The sequence below is a fragment of the Ochotona princeps genome, chromosome 6, assembly GCF_030435755.1.
Source record: "Ochotona princeps isolate mOchPri1 chromosome 6, mOchPri1.hap1, whole genome shotgun sequence".
NCBI lineage: Eukaryota > Metazoa > Chordata > Mammalia > Lagomorpha > Ochotonidae > Ochotona > Ochotona princeps.
In genome coordinates, this window is record NC_080837.1 from 47,243,190 (window position 1) to 47,262,190 (window position 19,001).

Genomic DNA, 19,001 nt, shown 5'->3' on the forward strand with positions numbered 1-19,001 from the left:
AGTCCTGGCTGCTCCACTTTATTTTATTTTATTTTTTTTAAAGATTTATTTATTTTATTACAAAGTCAGATATACAGAGAGGAGGAGAGACAGAGAGGAAGATCTTCCATCCGATGATTCACTCCTCAAGTGAGCCACAACGGGCCAGTGCGCATCAATCTGAAGCCGGGAACCAGGAACCTCTTCCAGGTCTCCCACACGGGTGCAGTGTCCCAATGCATTGGGCCGTCCTCAACTGCTTTCCCAGCCACAAGCAGGGAGCTGGATGGGAAGTGGAGCTGCCGGGATTAGAACCGGCGCCCATATGGGATCCCGGGGTTTTCAAGGCGAGGACTTTAGCCGCTAGGCCACGCCGCCGGGCCCATTTTATTTTATTTTGAAAGTCAGATATATAGAGAGGAGGAGAGATAGAGAAGAAGACTTTCTGTCCAATGACTCACTCCCCAAGTGGCTGCAATGGCCAGAGCTGAGCTGATCCAAAGCTAGGAGCCTGGAGCTTCTTCTGGGTCTCCTAGCTTTGGATGCAACGTCCCAAAGCTTTGGGTCATCCTTGATTGCTTCCCAGGCCGCAAGCAGGGAGCCGGATGGGACATAAACTGTTGCCCATATGGAATCCCGGTGCATGCAAGGTGAAGACTTCGGCCATTAAGCTACCACGCCAGGTTAAAAACATTTTTTAAAAATTAAAAGGCAGAATGATAGATAAACAGAGCTATCCACTGGTTCATTCTATAAATGCTGCAACAGCCAGACCTAGGTCAGGTCAAACCAGGAATTCAGAACTCTATCTGGGTCTCCCACGTTGGGGGTAGGTGCCCAGCTATTCAGGCCCTCTTCTGTTGCTGTTCCAGGTTCATTGGCAGGGTGCTGCACTGGAAGTAGAGGAGCCAGGATTCATATAGGTCAGCATCACAAGCAGGGGCTTAACCTGCTGAGCCACAACACCAGCACCTGGAAACCATGACTTTTTTTTTTTTTTTTGAATAGAATGATCCTATCTTTTTTTTTTTTTTTAAGATTTATTTTATTTTTATTACAAAGTCAGATATACTGAGAGGAGGAGAGACAGAGAGGAAGTGGAGCTGCCGGGATTAGAACCAGCGGCCATATGGGATCAAGGCGAGGACCTTAGCCACTAGGCCATGCCCGAAATCATGACTATTATTTTCATTACTCAAGCTGAGACCAGGACTTGGAGGGACCGGTGTGAATACTCAAAGGCACACAAGTACACTGCAGATCTGAGACTTGAAATGAAATCTGCCAGCCCGATTCCAGGCTGAGCCCTTGACATTGTCTAGAAAACAGGTGGGCATGGACTTCCATACAGAGGGGGTGAACTCTGTTGGCCCTGGGGTCTGGCAATGACTTTCCCTGGGTGAGTGGAAATGAGAAAGGAGCTGATAGTTAGGGGACTAGGGGTGAGATGCACTGGGGTGCCAGGGACTAAGATTACGATTGAAATTTGGGTACCCCGGTCTTCCTGCCTAAAGCTTACTTTGGCCATCTCTGAGTGAGACCCCTGCCCAGTTATGCCAGGGGTTCGTCAATTCCCCCTGGCTCCTGAGGCCTATGGAAGGCTAATACTTTGCATCTGTCTGTGGCCTCAGGCCCTGTGAAAGATGCTTTTGCAAAAGGATGACCAACAATAAGCCTGTGAGTGGACTGTAAGGGGCCTGAATTTCCAGGCACTACCTGTGGCATAGAGGGAGGTCCCCAGATTGGTTATCGGTATCTGGGTCTGCTTTGTTAAACTTAGGTCTTAGCTGCTCTGGACTTTGGCATGCACGTTACTTCTCCACTGACCCATTGACTGGCTAAGAGTCTTTGCCCTCATCCAGGTGCTTCCTTCTGTTAGCCACCAGCACCACTGCAGTCTAGGGATGGCTGATTTTTCAGGGGCTTATTGTTACTCCCTTGGCGGCATCTATCCCATTCTTGCTTGAATGGCCTGCTTACTACATACCTGTGCAGTTGGCCTTGGTGTATCATGTTGAAGAAAGAAGCAAGAGCCCCACCCGCCTCAAGTTCTGTGGGTCTTACAGATACGATGGAAGGGTGCTGGGCCTACTCGCTACCAGCGCGGTCCCAAGAAATAAAGCCGGGGAGCTAGACAACAGGGTTTATTGGAATGTGCCCCTCTGCCCGGCTCTCCTGCCTGCAGTGGAGTGATCCAGTCTCCCCCAGACTTTCACATTCTGGGGACCTCATTCCTGGCCCCCACTCTCTAATGTTTCCAGCCACCTGACTTTCCAAGGTTTGGGGAAGGGCAGCACAGTGTGACCTCTGTCGCCGGCCAGGGACATGAGGCGAGACCTGGTGTCTACCCCTCACAAAGCAGGGGAAGAATATTTTCAAAATATAAATAATTTATACAAAATGGCTCATACAAAAAGCTGCAGCTGAGGGGAACGACAGACGCCTTGAATAGGCTGAGATGGCCAGAAGGGATTGGAAAGATAACCCCCCAAACACACTCTCTTGGCCCCTAAAACAGAGCCCTCTGGCTGCCCCCCCTCCCAAGACCTGGAGGGCAGTCCCAGGCAGGGAGGGGCAGGGTTGTGCTGTGGGAGAGCCTCAGGGCACCAGGCTGGTGAGCAGAGTGGTGAATCGCAGGGCCTGCCCTGCCAGCTCTGTCACACACTGTGCCATCTCCTGAACAGCAGGACCGGAGGGGTAGCCCAGGGCAGCCCCCTTGACTGCCAGAACTGTGGCCCGCAAGGCCTGGCCCAGCGCTGCACCTGCAGCCCCAACTTGTCCCCGCAGAGATGCCGAGGCTGCCAGCCTACCCAGGGTGTCCCCAACAAACACCAGGCGGTGAGCGGCCACCACCACCCGCTTGCCGTGGGGCACGAAGAGGCGTGGTGGCTGGTTGGCCTGGGTGCTGGCCACCAGGGCTGCCATGGCCGTCTGCAGTGCTGTGTAGTGGTTTTGGCACTGTCCTGAGTAGAACTGTAGGAGCTGCAGGTCTCCAGTGGACAGAACCAGCGGCTCCCCTGGGCACAGGGTCTCCTGAGGGGCAAAAGGAGGGGTCAATGGGGAAGTGCTTGCTGCTGCTACTTCCTCCCTCGCTTCCTTCGTTTTGCTCTGCCTTCGTTTCTCCCAAAAGGTAACTTCTTTAGCTCATAACTAAGTGCTCAGAAAACTGCAATTCTCAGAATCTAGACTCAATGCTAGCAAGAGAGAAAGTTGGGTTCAAATAACCTTAACCTTAACTTCTGGTAAGCCTTTGAACTTCCTTCTCTCCTTAGCTCCCAAACCGGGTACCGTCTTTCCCAATGTAAGTAAGGTGAACCACAGGGCAAATTGAAAACTTATCCACATTCAGACAAGGGAAAAGGAATGGGCACATTTTAGCTACCTGAACATGTAGAATAGGCAATGCTTTCCACTCGTAATCAGTAGGGAAATTACGGAGCTTTCCTTCTGAGGAAACCTGCAAACGCTGTGATGAATAGTATATTTGCAGCCTGTTGCAGTTGGCAAGGCACGCGTCAAGTACTCAGCAGGTGGGTGCAGTGAGCGGCCAGTGCACCATTAGTGCGTGTCCAGTGTGCGCCCCAGAGGGCTGCAGTGCAGGGGAGTCGAGAGAACATGCAGTAGGAGCTGCTGTGCGCAGGGCCTGGTGCTTGGTAAACAGCTGATAAACAGCAGCTATTGTCTCCCAACTGCTGGAGAAAGGGGTCAAGGAAAGCACCTCACTTCCCTGAGGCCCAGTGAGTTTAACTGATGGGCTTTTTAGTGGAGGAGCAGGACTGAGGAGCCACGTCCTTCAGGGCCCCAAGAATGTGCAGTTGGAGTGAGACCCAGAAGTCACCCAGCCCTGCTCTGAGCAACAGCCCAGGGGTTCTTTCTGCTCCCTCACTGCCTGCTTTCCTGACTCCTTTCCAACACATTCTTTCCCGTATTTCTGAATTTCTAACGTCCTTTTCCAAGTTACAGCTCTCTCCTGCTTAGTTCTAACTCCTCTCTAGGACCAGGCCAGCTCTCCCCTTCATCTAGTCAACTTCCCTCCTTGCTCCTCCTCCCCTAGCCCAGTCCCACACGCCAGGGGTTACCTGCTCCTGCAGCTTGGGCTCCCCGGGGAAGGTATTCTCCTGGGGTCTGGATCCCTGAGCTTTCTCCATGCCCTGCAGAGGGGAGCAGGCTTCAGTGCAGAAGCAGGGAGCCAGGCACGGTGGCCCGCGTGGTCTCTTCCACCCCTCTCCAGGCCCTCAGACTTCTGACTCCACATTTGAGAGTCCTGGTGGACTCCTAGGCCGAGTCTGGGAGGGTGAAGGGCCCAGGCTGCAGCATGGAAGGCTAGGAGGTGGGGGTAGGGGGAGCAGCCTCACAGCTCACCTTCAAGTGGACATAGTCGTATTCCTCAGTCATCGGGATGCCCTCATATTCGTTTTGGGGTCCTGTGAGGTTGTCCTCCGCCTCCCCACTCTCTGGGTCTCCCTCTACCTTAGAGCCCCCATAGCCAGACAGGCGGGGTGGGGGCGGAGGCAGGGGCCGGTCTTGGATGCTGCCCTTGCGACCAGGGGCAGGAGAGGGAGCTGGAGAGGGATTGGGGGCCTCTGGGACAGGCAGGGCAGGCAGGGGACGACGGGACAGGCTTTCAGCTGAGGGCAGCCGGGGCCTGGGTTGGGGTGGGGGGCTTCTGGGCAGAAGCTGGGACAAGGTGTCCAGGCCTTTGGAGGCCGAGGTGCCCGGGGGTTCTGGAGAAGGGGGCGGCTCGGGTCCCAGTAGGGGCACGTCGTAGATGCCCTCATCCGTGTCCCTGGCGTCCCCGTCTGTCAACAGTTCCTCAGGTGCCTCATACAGATTGAGGAGTGCAGAGGCCCGCTTCAGGTTGGAGGGGGCAGCATAGAGGGGGGGGCCCGGCTCTCGGCCCCCCTCCCACTCCAGGTCAGGCTCCGACTCTGTGGGTGATGTGGGGGCCAGTGGTACATCATAGGGCGCTTCGTCCTCTCTAGAGGGCTCTGGAGTGCCCCAGGTCAGGAGGTGGGCAAAGGAAGTGGGTGAGTCGTAGGGGCCACTGGAGGGCCCCCGGAGGGCAGTGGGGGGCACATCGTAGACCTGCAGGGAGAAGGTGGAACATTGTCCTACGGCTGTCCAACACTACCTCCTACCCCCAGCCCACCGAGGACAAGTTACTAAATACATAGGCCTCCAGGCCTCACCTCTAAAGCACTCTTTCCTAGGGCGGCCGGCTGGGTCCCACTGCCTCTAGGCACCTTGTAGATGGGGTCAGGGGAGGGCGGGCGAGCTCCAGGTGGAGGCCTTGGGACAGAACATGGTCGGGCTGGGGGTGGCACCACGTACACCTAGGGATCGAGATAAGTAGGTAGGCCAGAAAATCAGCATCAGCTTGGAGAAGTTAGGGATGGGCCTGGGGCAACACAGGGTCAATGGGGAGACAGGGTCGGGCCGTGGGGAAGGGGTGTCCTGGCCGGGGCTGGGGGTTGGGGAGGCTGCAGCTCTTACCTCTTGGTCCTCTTGGTCGTGCCCTGGTGCTGCCGTGGAGAGGCTGGGCATGGGAGTGGGTCCGGCGGGGAGGAGCTTCACTCTATTGGCGGGCACAATGCCCTGCTGGCCATGCAGGGAACACAGGCACCAGCCATCCAGACCCCCAGCACCCTCCCTCTGCAGCACACGCAGAACGTCCCCTCGACGGAAGGACAGCTCCTGCGGGGACTCAGCCGTGTTGTCGTACAATGCCCGGGCCAGCTGGGCCTGTGGAGGAGAGAGCTCTTCACCCATGTGCAAGCTGATGCTGCCCCCTGTCCTTGCCTGCCCCCAGGTGCCTCTGGTCCAAGACAGGAACTCTGCACTGTGACAGATTTTCTTCCTGACCCAGACAGAGCCTTTGCACTTGCTATTCCCTGTACTTACAGCACACTTCCCTGCGTCCTTTATTCGTCCTTTTGTGCCATTTACAATATCTCCTTCGCAAACAGGTCCTTTCTTCCTCCTTCCCCCAATTACACTCTGTGCCTCCCCCTTGCCCCGCCCACCAAGCCATCATTCCTCACAAAGAGACCCTCTCAGAGGGTGGGGGGGCCACCTGATCCAGGAGTTAGTGCTGATTGAGAAAACAGAAACTGAAGAGATTGTTCTGTTGTTAGTCTGAGTGAATAGGGCTCTACCCTAGGAGGCCCAGGTTGCCATAGAGAGAAGTGTATGCCCACTAGTGCATGTGTACATGTGTGTGTGCGCAGGTGCCCACAGACTGCAAGCGAGATCAAATGCTCATCAACCTATTTGCAGTGTGGCCAGAGCAGCTAAGCGTTCTCCCTGGAGGGCTCCACACGTGGGTGATAAAGTCACTGACAGCAAGTGCAAAAGATGTCTCTGGCTACCATGCAAGTCTTGGCTCATCCCATTTAACTCTCACTAAGACTCCTGTGAGAGGAGCCATCATTTTTCCCCACGCTGGCAAATGATACACAAGCTGGTCCATGCAGTAGGCGAAGCATGATTTGAACTCCAGGCTGCTCAGTTCAGAGCCTGCACTCTGAGTCTCTCGCTCTAGGGCCTCCCAACAATCACAGAACGTCCCAGAGTAGAGACAGTGAGGCACGTGTGCGTGGGAGACCTTCCTTTTACCCCGCAGCCCTCTGCTGTCACCCTCCATGGTGCTTTGTCCCAGAGGTCTTCGGATAGACTCAAGCTTAAACTACTCCGTACATCAAATTAGCTTCTGTTTCAATTGTGACTGCTCGATGTCCATGCCTGCTGGGGGGCATCCTTGGTGGTGGGGTTGAAGTGCAGCATGGCAGGCCATGTAACCATGTGGATTCATTTGGTTGCAGGCCAGGAGACCAGGGATCCCTTGGCAGGCTGTTCGTAGACCTGGGCAGACGATGCCCTGGGTCTCCTGACCGCTGATTCCCTCTGGTGGCGGGCTCGTATGCCAGCTCTTCATGACTGGGTGCTTCTAATGAGCCACGGAGCTCTCCTGCCTGCTTCCCCACCCATAAAACTCAGCTTCCAAGAGGCATTGTCCACCAAAAGGAAACACACTAACTGGAGGGCACACATCCCTGGTTTGCTTTGTGCTTGCCTTTCGAATCATAAATTGGGGTTTTGGACCTGGCCAGGGGTTAAAAGTATTCAATCCTGGAGGCAAGCAGACCTGGTGCCAAACCCTGGCTCTGTCTCCCCGCCACCCCTGTTTAAGTTGGGTGTCTTTGGGTGTGTTGATTAACCTTTCTGAGCCTCGATGTCCTCCTTTGTAGACTTCCATTTCCATATCCATACCTGAACATCTATATTTCGGATAGCAACAGTGTTATCCTCACAAGGTTGTCAGGCCCATGCTCTTAGGCCCCTGCACCCATGTGGGAGACCTGGAGAAAGCTGCTGGTTATTGAGCAGCTCAGCTCTGGCTGCTGTGGTCATTTGGGAAGTGAACCAGTGCTTTGTCTCTCTCTTTCTCTAAATCTGCCTGTCAAATAAAATAAATTTTCAAAAAAAAAAAAAAAAGTAACAAAGCTTAGCACAGGGCCAGGCATAGTAAATGTTTAATAAATACTTCATGCTGTTAGGATTCTGCAAGCTGGATTAACAAAAGCTCCCTTCCTCTGAAGGAAAGAAAAGCTACCTCCTGGGACATAAGGTGGACCAGTTGACTCCTGAGCCAGCATCTCCAGGTCAGAGGCATTGCCCTCCACTCTCCCGCCAGGGCCTCCCCCTCCCGGGCCCTGAGCCATCACAAAGTGCAGGAACTACAGGGAGGCCACCAGTCTGCCTCTATGTTCCCTAGTTCTCCTACAGGGAAACAGCACAGAGCAGGTGGTTGCCTCCCCATCCTTGGGAATCCCCAGCAGGAGGCCTAGGGAAGGCAGGCAGGAGGCCCAGCTCAGGCTGCTGCAGCTGGGCAGCACAGAAGACAGAGGTGTGGCTGTGGAGAGCTCCTCCCTGTGCTAGGTTTGAATTTTGTCCAATGGGGCCACACCTCTAGGTCTTGCAGGGGCCAGAGTTGATGATAGAGTGATTGATGATGGGTGTGGCCATGCTTGCTCCACCCCACCCCCCACCCTAGAGGCCTCAGCTGACTTAGGAGGGGAGTGTTGGCTGGCTTCATGTGGGTGGCAGTGGGCCCAACCACCCTGGGAGACCTCCTCCCACTGTCCCATCATGCCAGCTGTCTCCTCCCTTTGTCCCCAGTCCCCGGAAAGTGGCCTGAGGCTGGCTGACATCACCATCCCCTCCTTCTCCTATTTTTTATTTCTCCCTGCCAGGTCACCCTCCTCCTCCTCTCTGCTCCTCCCTTTCCTCCACCAGTCTCTGTGGACTGGGGACTGGGGAAGGGGAAGATGGACTCCTCCCAGACTCGCCTCTGAAGGTCCCTGGAGCCACTTGGGCCCAATCTTTTGCTTGCCCTCTTCACAAGCCCGTCAGCCTCCAGTGGCCATCTGTTCTGGCCCAGAGGGTGCGGACAGGACCCGCACAACACTCACCCCCTCCCCTGCAGCCAGGCAGTCTTTAGAAAGAAAAAAAAAAGGAGCAAGGGGGGGGGCGGGGAGGAGCGAATCAGCATCTGGAGGAGCAAGGGTAAAGAGTGAGAGGGAGAAAGGGAACAAAAGTGAGAGGAGGGGGACGCAGGCTCCTGACGAAAGGAGCTGGGCCAGGGACAAAGAGAAAGCAGAAATAAAAGCGACAGGAGGGCAGGGCAGGGCAGGGCAGGGCAGGAGGTCTCCGCCGCGCACCCTGCTTTCGCTGGTGGACTCACCGACGTGGCAATGGCCATGGCTTTGGCCTCCCGCGCGCAGCCCGCTTCAGGCGAGGCTGGGTTTTGCTGACTTCAGCGGTGGCTGCCTCGCACCATGGTCCGCGGCCTCCACGCGACGAGGCCGCCCTAGGTCGTGGCTCTTGATCAGTGGCCTCCGCCGAGGTTGGAGGAGGAGAAAGAAAGCCCCAAAAGCTCCCCAAATGGGAGACAGCTTGCCTAGGCAGGAAGGAGGAGCGAGGCGGGCTGGGGCGTCGCTGCGGGAGCGCATCCAACGGCGCGCGATCTGTGCTGGCCCGGTGGCCTCCCGGGACCTATGGCCACCGCCAGGACCCCCGCAGCTGGTCGACCTAGACTTCCCAGACTCCCTGGGCCCGCAAGCTCCCTCCCAGGGGCGGCGCGGAGGCAGGAGCTGGGCTGTGCTCGACGTCTCTCCAGGCCGCTCAGGGCAGCCGCGAGGACTGGCAGAAGCCGCCGAGGCGGTTGGGCCGGCCGAGCGAGTTTGGCGGCCCAGCCCGCCCGTCCGCCCGCAGGACACGCCGGGAGAGCGGTGCTCCCGGGACTGTGATCGCGGTGGCCGGGCACACAGCAGCCGGCCCACCTGGGGAGGAATGACGCGCGTTTCTCTTCAGATTGGTCCAAGTGGGCGACAGGGGGCCAGGCTGGCTCCGGGGGCCTCAGAAAGCGTGGTCCCTTGAGGTGGGGATGGCCGCAGAGGCTGCCCTCTGTCCAGGCGCTTGTCCTCCGGGCGGCGAGGCAGTTTCGCGCTCCCGCCCGCGGGGCTTGCAGCGTGTTCCCGCGGCCTGCGGGTAGCGCCTGGGCGCCTCGTGGGGGGCCGCGGACGGACCCCAAGTGTCCTGCAGGCACCCCTGAAAGAGGCCCTCGACCTTCCCCGGGCCGCCCACTCCAAAGGTGGCAGGGGAACCCAGCCCCTTTGTAGCCCTCGGCCCAGGAGCGCAGAGCCCCGAGCTGGCGCCCACCCTCGGCTCCGCCGTCGCCGCTCACATGCACCCTTGGCAGGGCCCCTCGGGGGAGCTGCAGGTGCCTCTGGGAAGAAGAGAAAGGCCACGCGTCAAGGCAAAGAGCAGCGATTAGGCGCAGGGGGCGTAGGGGCCCGGGGCCGCTGGGCTCGCTCGGGATGGGGGCGCAGAGCGCGCGCGCTGGCCAGGTCACCAGGTTTCCCGGCGATCGCTGCTCCCCTTCCCGGGGTCCCACCGCCCAGCGGTGCAGCTCCTTTCTCCTCCCCTCGGGCCCTCTCCTCTCCGGCGCGGGGCTCCGTCCCGGGGATTAAGAGAAAGGAGGGAGGGGAGGGGGAGGAGGAGAAAGGGGGCCGAGCCTTCCCGCGGCCGGTGTTGGGTTTCAGCCCCGGACCCTTCTAGCCCCGCCACTCGGCTCCGCCCGGCGCGTTCTTCCTCGGGACTTGGCGGCCACCCCCCACTTTTCCCGGGTGGCGTGGCGTAGTCCGCTCCGGCCGCGGCTCCGCGCGGCTCTCAGCCTCCCCTTCAGCGGCCCCACTTCTGTCCCTGTCTGGGCAGGAGGGAGCACACGCCTTCTTCCTCCGTGCGGGGTCCAACGCCGAGCTAGCTTCTCTGTGGCTTGGTGCAGCCGCGGCAGGGGTGGTAGGGCCGGCCCAGCCGTTCTTGGGGCGGGCAGGTTGGCCTGGGCCAGGCGCGCTGGATCGGACTTCTGGCCCTGGGGAAGCAACGTGAAGTGTGGAGCGCTTGGCTCCGGAGTGGCGGGCGGGGCAGCCTCCTGCTTGCCTCTGCCAGCCCCGGCCTGCTCCTCTCCCCTGCACCCAGCCTGGGTCAGCCCTACTGCAAGGTGCAGGGTTGAGACCGTGGGCACCAAGGGGGAAGACATGGCATGTAGCTCTCGCCACCTTGGTTTCAGCGCTGGGCCTCCCATTCCCTGCTCTCCCTAGGATGACTCCTTGGTGTACCTACTTCGCGCCAGTCACCCCTCCTCTCGTTCTTTTTGGGACTGAGAGCAGAGCTTGTCAGAGATAGGAGGGACTCCCGTGTCCTTCTACTTCGGGGATTGCTGCTCTTCGAAAAGCAGGATGCCAGACAGGGTTGAAAAGCTGTAGTAGATTCTTAGTGTTTATATTGAGCAGATGGAAATTTCGAGTATGTAAGCTGGAAGATAACTATGCACAACTTCATTCACTTGGAGGTGACAGCAGGCCCAGCTAACTTAGCTTGAGGCTTTGGACAGGTACCACTCCTCCCTCTTTCGCCCCTTCCCCTCCTTCAATATTCCTAATTCTGTTTTGTTCCGGGAGAATTCTGGGCTGTAGCGTGCTTGGAGAGAGACCCAGGGCGAGCAGGTGGCAGCCAAGCCCTTTCCAGCATGATCCAACCAACTCTTCTCTTCCTTCCAGCCGAGACTTCTTGGGCCTCTTCCCAAATGTTTCAAGCGCTAAGTTTTTCTGGTTCTCTTAGGACTCATAGCACCCTGGGTGTCAGGGTTCTGACACTAGCTCATGACCTTGGTCAGCCACAGGACCTCTTGGAGCCCTCAGGTTCCTTGTCTGAGCTGTTGTAAGGGTTAATAGAATCCTAAGAACAGGGTCTGGCTCATGACCTTGTCAAGTGTTGGACCAAAGCAACTAACGATGTTGTGATTTGGCACCATCCCTGTGGGGATGCCAGAAAGTCATGGACACAGTATTCGCCCTTGAGAAACTCCCATAATGCCAGTTCTATTTTATCATGGAATCCGATTGATCCTTCCAAATGACCTTGGATGAAATCCAAAGGCTGCATCAGAGCCTGTTAGATCCTGAGTGACCTGGTCCCTGGCACCCTCTTCCACCTGATCTCAGCCTTCTCTCCTGTTATCCTTGGTCTGCTCCTTCCTGCTTCTTAGCTTGGGGGTTCTGCATGTCCTGGTACTCATGTTTGCCACACTCTTCCCCCCAGACGCTTTACAGCATCAAGTCAGATGCTGAATCCACAGAAAGACCTCTCCTGGCTTTCCACATTCCAGTGGCCCTCCCATTCTCCCTACTCACCCAGCGTCCACCATAATTCCCTATTTCTTAGCAATGATGGTGATCATGAATGATCTTGTTTCCTCATTGATCATGCCTCTTGCTAACACCTAAACTTCATGGGCAAATGCTTCTGCATTCGTAGCTTGCTAGCAACAGGTATTCAATAAATATTCGGTAAGTGGGTGAATGAACAAGGGCAGCCATGACTGTAGGGCAAAGCTGGGTAGGCTGAGGACTGTCTCACCCCGCTGGGGAGGCCTCAACTTTGGGCTCGGGTAGGGGGTGGTTGAGTCCTTTATTCTGCTAACTTTGATTTTTCCTCTGTGTCTCTCAACCCAGACTGGATTCTTAAAGTCAGGCTCAATATTTATTTTTATTTGAAAGACAGAGTTACAAAGAGAAGGGGAAAGAAATGGAGAGAGACCTTTCATCTTCTGGTTTACTCCCCAAATAGCTGTAACAGCTAGAGTTGAACCCATCTGAAGCCAGGAGCTTCTTTTGGGTCTGTCAGGTGGCTACAGGAGTCTAGGACTTAGGCTAACCTCTGCTACTTTCTCAGGCCCTAAGTAGAGAGCGCTGGATCAGAAGTGGAGCAGCTGGGATACCAACTGGTGCCCATATGGGATGCTGGAGCCACAAAGGGAAGCTTAACCTACCATGCTATGGTGCCGATCCTGACCTAGAGTACTTTTGTCATTAAAGGTGATGCTAAAAAAAACAGTGACCAGTAGGGGCTTTTCTTTGGAGGGGATAATATTCTGCCAGCCCTACTTTCAGACCGGGATGGTTTCCCAATGAAACTGTTGAATTTATCTGGACAATAAGATGCTGAACTCTCTGCATGGTCCATGTCTGCAATGAAGGAATCATGACTCGTTATGATCTGTACTACTGTAACAATGTGGAGGAACTCAATGTGGGGGGAGGGCTTGGGGAATCCCAGAGCCTATGAAACTGTGTCATAAAATGAAATAAATGTGATTTAAAACAAAACAAAACAAAACAAAACAAAACAAAACAAAACAAAACATAACAAAACAGTGAATAGCCAGTCCCATGGTGGCTCCTAGTCAGAACATAAGAGCAAGGTTTTGGAGGCTCGCAGCTGGGCCAGGCAGTGATCATCCAGTAACTGGATACAGGGAGTGTATCCAATTTACAGGGCGTGCTAAACTGAGCAGCATCTATTTGGCAGCAGGTGCAGAAGCCCTGGAACATCTTTGTAGCATCCCACATCCTTGCCTCAGATGAGGATGGTACAGACAAGCTGTGGCAGACCCTACTGAGTCCTGTGGTCCCAAGATGGTGGTAGAAGCTGAGATCCAGAGCCCCAAGCCCTTTGGCACCCTTTGGCTATACAATCCTTGCCACTCCCACCTGCCCAGATGAGCACACACACACACACACACACACACACTTCCATGTGGAGGAAGAGTAGAGAGAAGGCCCTACGTCAAGAGTTGGCTGGAAGTTGAGCCTAGAAGCAGCAGGCAAGAACTTGCAGATCTTTCTGAGGAGGGGAAGGGCAGCAATGGCTTGATAACCTGCAAGTCCCAGGAACAGGTCCACATTAAAGGAAAGGAGGAATGTTCCATGACAACTTCCCTGTCTCTCCTACCGACTTCTTTTTCTGGGGTTTCCAGGAGTTGAAATCCCAGCAATCCTCTTTTTCTGCCAGCTCAGGCCCAGCCAGGCAGGGATGTATTGGCAGAGTAGCCTTGATGTCAGGTGCTGGGCAGACTTTCCTTTGCTCCCAGCCTCAGGGGTTCTCCTCATGGCCACCCCCATGTCTCACACCCCCAGGGATTCCCTGGAAGCTGCAATGAGTCAGGGATTCCAAAACTAATTACCTCAGGAGGAAAACCCTCTGGAAAATGTTTCTCATGGAAGGGAGTCCCACAAAACCGCTGCAGAGATAAGGGCAGAGGCGGGGCCGCCAGGGATGCAGGTGGAGCATGTGGCCCAGAGCCCGGGATCCCAGGTCAAGACACGTCAGCAAATAGGGTGGTGGTGGAGAGATGGTATGCTTGGATGGGCCCTCCCTGAGCCTGTCACAGGTTTCCTCTGCCTTGGGCTGCCAAGGCAGGGAGGTTCACCAAAGGCCACTCTGGAATGGCAATGTCTCCCACAACACAGGCCAGGGTCCATTCTGCAGCATCATCAAAGGAAACAAGAAGTTGGTATCACTTCTAGCTCCTTTGGTAACTACCTTTTACCTAAGACAGGAGATCAGCAGATCAGGCCAAGGTCAGGCTCCAGCTCTACTACCTTGGCATTGGTTTAGGAGGGAGATCCGTAGGATTTTAGTTCTCCTGAACCAGTGCTGCTTAAGAGCCTGTTCTGGGGTTGGAGGTTGCCAAAGAGCACCGGAAGCCAGCTGGAGGTCATGCACAAGGCCCAGGGCTAGAGAACAGAAAGCCAGAAAGGTGAATCCCAGTCAGCAGGGCTGATGTCTAAGTGGGAAGGAATGCCATGTGACCTCAAGCAGGTATAGCCAAGACTGATCCAGGCCCAGCCCAGGTGAATGCCTCAAGCAGGTATAGCCAAGACTGATCCAGCCCCAGCCCAGGTGAATGGGAGAAGTGTACATTGTGGGGGTTCCCTTTCCATTTGCAGTCAGCAAAGTGTGACATCTTCAGGCCTGGAACTCAGATTTGGTGTTGGTTAGGGCTCAGCTTTGTTCTAACTGTGTGACCTGGGGTGGGTTTCTACATGTTGTTGGCACTCAGTTTTCTCATCTATAGGATTGGGATAATGGCTCCATATCTGGTTTGTTGTAAGAGTAAAGATGAGGCTGGTCCAGAGCTCATTACCACATTTGGCTCCAGTGGGTGCCGGAAGTATATACAGTGAATGGAAGTTCAGAGGCTCTGGGGCAGAGATGGGCAGTGGGAGTTGGGTGATGATACTCCCAGCCTCATTGCTTTGTTTGTTTCTTCGAAAGAGAGAGAGTGGTAGAGAGGAAGAAAGAGGGGGAGGGAGAGAGATAGAGAGAGAGAGAGAGAGAGAGAGAATATCTTGAATCTACTAGTTCACTCCCCAAATGACTATAGTGGCTAGGCCAGATGGAAGCTGGGAGGCAGAACTCCATGCAAGTCTTCTACATGGGTGGCAGGGGCCCAAGCACTTAGGCCATCTTCCATTGCTTTTCCAAGAATATTAGCAGGGAGCTGGATTGGAAGCAGAGCAGCCAGGACTTAAACCATCTTTGCCACCATGCCAGTTCCATGGCTTTGTTGCTGCTTAAGCGTCTCTGTTCTAGCCACTGCCCATTCTCCTAGAGTGCCCTGCCAGCCTCCCCTTTCCCACCTAATCCCATGGCCCCAGGCATCCAGGGACCCACTAGAGCAGCCCCTCCATTGCTTCTCTCCTTTGGGGCTGCTTGGCCCCTGGAGCCTTGAGGATTCCCCCTTCCTGCTGCTGTTTGGGTTGTTCCTGGCTCCTTCTGTTTATTTCCTGAGTCCCTGGTTACTAGAACAGTATTTTCTGAGGGAAAGCACATGCAAAGCAGGAAGCCACATTTTAAACAATGTCTGTGGGTGAGGCTGAGGGTGGAGGGAGAGGAGCACCCCTGGGGGCCAGGACGAAGAGAAAGACCCAGAGGGAAATGGGCTCTGGCCTGTTGCCAGCCAGTACCTCCCAAGTGAACTGGCCCCGGTTGGCCCGTGTCTTTGGGATTAGACTCAGCTCTGGGTCTTTCTGGGGCTGACAGTGGCCCATGACACTGAAAATGCTGTGGTCCCTGTCCTGGAGCTTAGCCTCACGGTCCTGTGTGTGGGGTGTGGCAGGTTAGTCCTTCTGGTTGGGTTTTAGGTGCTGTCTTGCTCCTCTTGGTCCTCACTTCACCATTTTCTTTAGAAGACAGAGAGATCTATTTTTACTGATAGGTTTATTTTTATTGGAAAGGCAGATTTACAGAGAAAGAAACAGAAAGAAACAAAGATCTTGCAATGGCCAGAGCTAAGCTGATCAGAAACCAGGAGCCAGGAGCTTCTTCTGAGTCTCCCACGTGGGTGCATGGTCCCAGGCTTTGGGCCATCTTGTACTGCTTTCCCAGCCACAAGCGGGGAGCTGGATGGAAAGTGGAGCAGCTGAGACATGAATCAGCGGCCATATGGGATCCCAGCACTCATAAATGGAGAAGTAGCCAATTGAGCCGTCGTGCTGGGTCCACCCAGCTGTTCCCATCCAACCTGGTCCATCTACTATCACATTCTTAGAATCAGAGCTTGCCTGGCTGCTGTGTGGCATTGGACCAGCAATCCTATTGCAAGGAGAAGGTCAGGGAAAGTGTGGAGAGGGCCATGGATAGTGAAGGGATAACAGGAGGAAAAATCATCCAGGATGGGTGCCAGAAGTGTATACAGTGAGTGGAATCACAGTATCACAAGATATTATGCATCACAGGAGTCAAGGGCATCACAGATGGATGGGTGGGACATCGGAGAGGTCATACTTGGGTTGGAAAGAACATCTCTTACAAAGAGGCCAGAGTTCTAATTTGGAGTAGCCTACGCCACTGGAGAAATCTCCATAATGCCAGTTCATCCAGATGTAAAAAAAATAATAGAGCTTAATTATTTTGACCTCCACCTCCTGCTCCCAAAGAGTGGGTGGATGAGAGGAGCGGAAGAGGAAAGAGCAGAATGTATCCAATCAGCCACTAGGCCTATGATGCTGTCATTCCAACTGTCCTGAGATCAACACCTCCCTGGATAGCGTTTGGAAAAGCGGTCAGGTTTTTTGGGTTTGGTATTTTTAATCTCTAGTCCCTCCCTACAAGAGATAGTGGAAATAAATTTGAATATACAAAACAGGTTTGCTGAGAATAAAACCAGGACTCCAAACCTGCTCCTGCCAGACTGCTTGGAAGGCCCCGCTCATCAGCACAGCAGCTGCGGAGAGGGCACAGCATCCAGCATGTACCAGGTGAGTGTGCCAGACGGGCCCCTGTGAGCGGGGTGGAGCACAGACCTAGCCGAAGCTGCCACAGGTGTGAGGCTGCAGCTGGGTGGAGCTGTTGGGAGCAGAGGCTGTGGTGAACTAACTGCTGTCCTGTCGTTGGTCTTTTCCCACAGGTGGTGGCATTCTTGGCAATGGCCATGGGGACCCACACCCTCAGTCAGGCACACCATTGGCCAACCTGCTGCTCCAGTCAAGGACAACTCCCTAAGGAGTGGCTGCAGTGGTCCCCGGTGCCCCTGCCTGTGCTAGAGCCAGCATCGGCCAGCACCCCCTTCTCTGAAGAATCCTGCAGGGCCAGTGAAGATGGACCCCTCAACAGCAGGGCCATTTCCCCCTGGAGATACGAGTGAGTCTGCTGCCCCTTCCCTGGTGTCTATGTCCCCATGGCATGTATGAGGCCCATCCAATTCAAGCACAACTGCCCCTTCCCATCTGGGACAGCCCAAGGTTTGGGACCTCCTCAAGGCCTGCCTTGGAATCCCAGCTCTGACTCTTATTGTGTGAGTGTAGTTCAATGCCTCAAGTTTTCCAAACTCAGTGTTGGTTGGTTGGTTTGGTTCCATCTGTAGAATGAGATACAATCGAGTAGGCTACTGGGCAGCTCAAAGGGAGGAAGATAGATACAAGTCAGTTCTCTCCTCTATTCATCCCCACAACAACCCACCTCTTCTCACTAAAATGCTGGGGAGTGCTGATGTGACATGGGCACGGAGCAGCCACATATCAGATGCTCCCGGCCTGAGCGACAAAGAGTTACAGGTGCACGAAGACAGTGAAGGTCTTAGCTCTTGGGGGCAACTTTGTGAATGGAGCGCTCTGAATCCCGTTCAGTATCTCTGTCCCCAGCTTCCCGGCTGCCCACACTCTGTAAATCCAGTTCTACTTAGCTTCGGCTTTGGGGAGGGATGGATTTTACTGGGGTAGGGAAGGAGTCCGCTTTAGAGGAGGTGAGACCCAGGGTGGACACGCCAGGTCCCAAAGCTTGGGAAGTCCCAGTTCCAGAAGACTGGCTGGGTACCAGATGGCTGACCCAGTTGTGTCCAGACTCCTTTACTGAGAGGTTGTGACTCCCCAGCTAACTCATTCAACTGGCCTTCCCCAAAATGTGTCCCATGGAACACTCAGAAAAATGTGATGATGCCTGGTAGGTTTAGGAGAGGCTGCTCCAGCTCCTACCCACTGACGATTCCCAGTGCCCTCAGTATGTTGAATTCTGTGGTCCAAGCTCATTGGACCACAGAGCCCTTTTCTTGCAGAGTATGTATGTGAGAACTGCTCTGCTAGCCAAACCACACCCTGCCAGGGTCTGTGGGGTACATGCTCTGCAGATTTCTGGAGCATCTACTTTTCAGTGGCTTTCAAGTTTGTTTGTTTATTTATTTATTTAAATAAATCCTGGCCTCATGCACTCTCAACTTACACCTGGGCAGTGTCTGAGGATGACACCCTCTGGGGATTTGGGATAGCTATACTTGCCTGTGGGAGCAATTTTTACTTCTGTAGTAATGGCAAATAAGGAGTGTAGTCATTACACTAACTCTCAGGCCATAGCCCAGAGTATGTAGCCTATGGGAACTGAGCCCAGGCAGGCATCTATTGCTTTCCCCATCTTTAAGGGACCATTTGGGATACTGTCCTTTCATCTCTTACCCCATTTCCAGTGGGGGTCCCAGGGAGGAGCTGGGGGGAGGGTGATTGGCTCCAAGTCACATAGCAAGCAGGTATCAGGACTAAGACAGGAAACCAGGCTCTCGGGGTCTCTGCAGGGCCTGACCAGTGCCTCCCATGCAGGTTGGACAGAGACCTGAACCGGCTGCCCCAGGACCTGTACCACGCCCGCTGCCTGTGCCCGCACTGTGTCAGCCTCCAGACGGGTAGCGACATGGACCCCCTGGGCAACTCGGAGCTGCTCTATCACAACCAGACCGTCTTCTATCGAAGGCCTTGCCCCCGGGAGCACGGTGCCCCCCGGGGCTATTGCCTGGAGCGCCGGCTCTACCGAGTTTCCTTGGCCTGTGTGTGCGTTAGGCCCCGGGTGATGGCCTAGTTCCTCTGTCTGAGCGAGGCCCATCCTTATACAAAGAACTGGAGCCAGGTTTCTGATCACCTGCCACGGTGATGGTGGTGGCCAGGACACCTGAACGCTTGGCCATGTGGCTCCAAAGCATCCCCTGGACCAACAGGGACCTTGACTCAGCATGCCAAGGCTGGGGTTGGGGGCGTGGTTGCAGAAACACATACACTTTTGCACTTTTTGGAAGCACTTTGTGAAGGAGGCAGCTGCTGCTGATGGTGGCGGCTGCTGCTGTTGCTGTGGAAAGC

At 55.1% G+C, this 19,001-nt stretch overlaps 2 protein-coding genes across 3 annotated transcripts; one reads left to right on the forward strand and one right to left on the reverse strand.

Annotated features, from left to right (window-relative positions):
• Positions 1-2,349: 2,349 nt before the first annotated feature.
• On the reverse strand, positions 2,350-10,418 carry EFS (embryonal Fyn-associated substrate). Of its 2 annotated transcripts, XM_058665363.1 has the most exons (6): positions 8,723-10,418; positions 5,473-5,721; positions 5,169-5,312; positions 4,342-5,064; positions 4,059-4,130; positions 2,350-3,015 (listed from the first exon to the last, which is right to left on the reverse strand). In XM_058665363.1, exons 1-6 carry the CDS (start codon positions 8,738-8,740, stop codon positions 2,578-2,580), a joined length of 1,644 nt encoding a protein of 547 aa, XP_058521346.1. In that variant the 5' UTR covers positions 8,741-10,418; the 3' UTR covers positions 2,350-2,577. The 2 variants fall into 2 exon arrangements, with proteins under 2 accessions (XP_058521346.1, XP_058521347.1); XM_058665364.1 differs by lacking the exon at positions 4,059-4,130 and having other exon boundaries at positions 2,350-3,012; positions 8,723-10,417.
• IL25 (interleukin 25) lies at positions 8,923-18,726 on the forward strand. Its single transcript, XM_058665402.1, has 5 exons — positions 8,923-9,361; positions 9,672-9,790; positions 14,610-14,645; positions 16,793-17,025; positions 18,471-18,726. The coding sequence occupies exons 1-5, from the start codon at positions 8,923-8,925 to the stop codon at positions 18,724-18,726; spliced, it is 1,083 nt and encodes a 360-aa protein (XP_058521385.1).
• Positions 18,727-19,001: the final 275 nt, after the last annotated feature.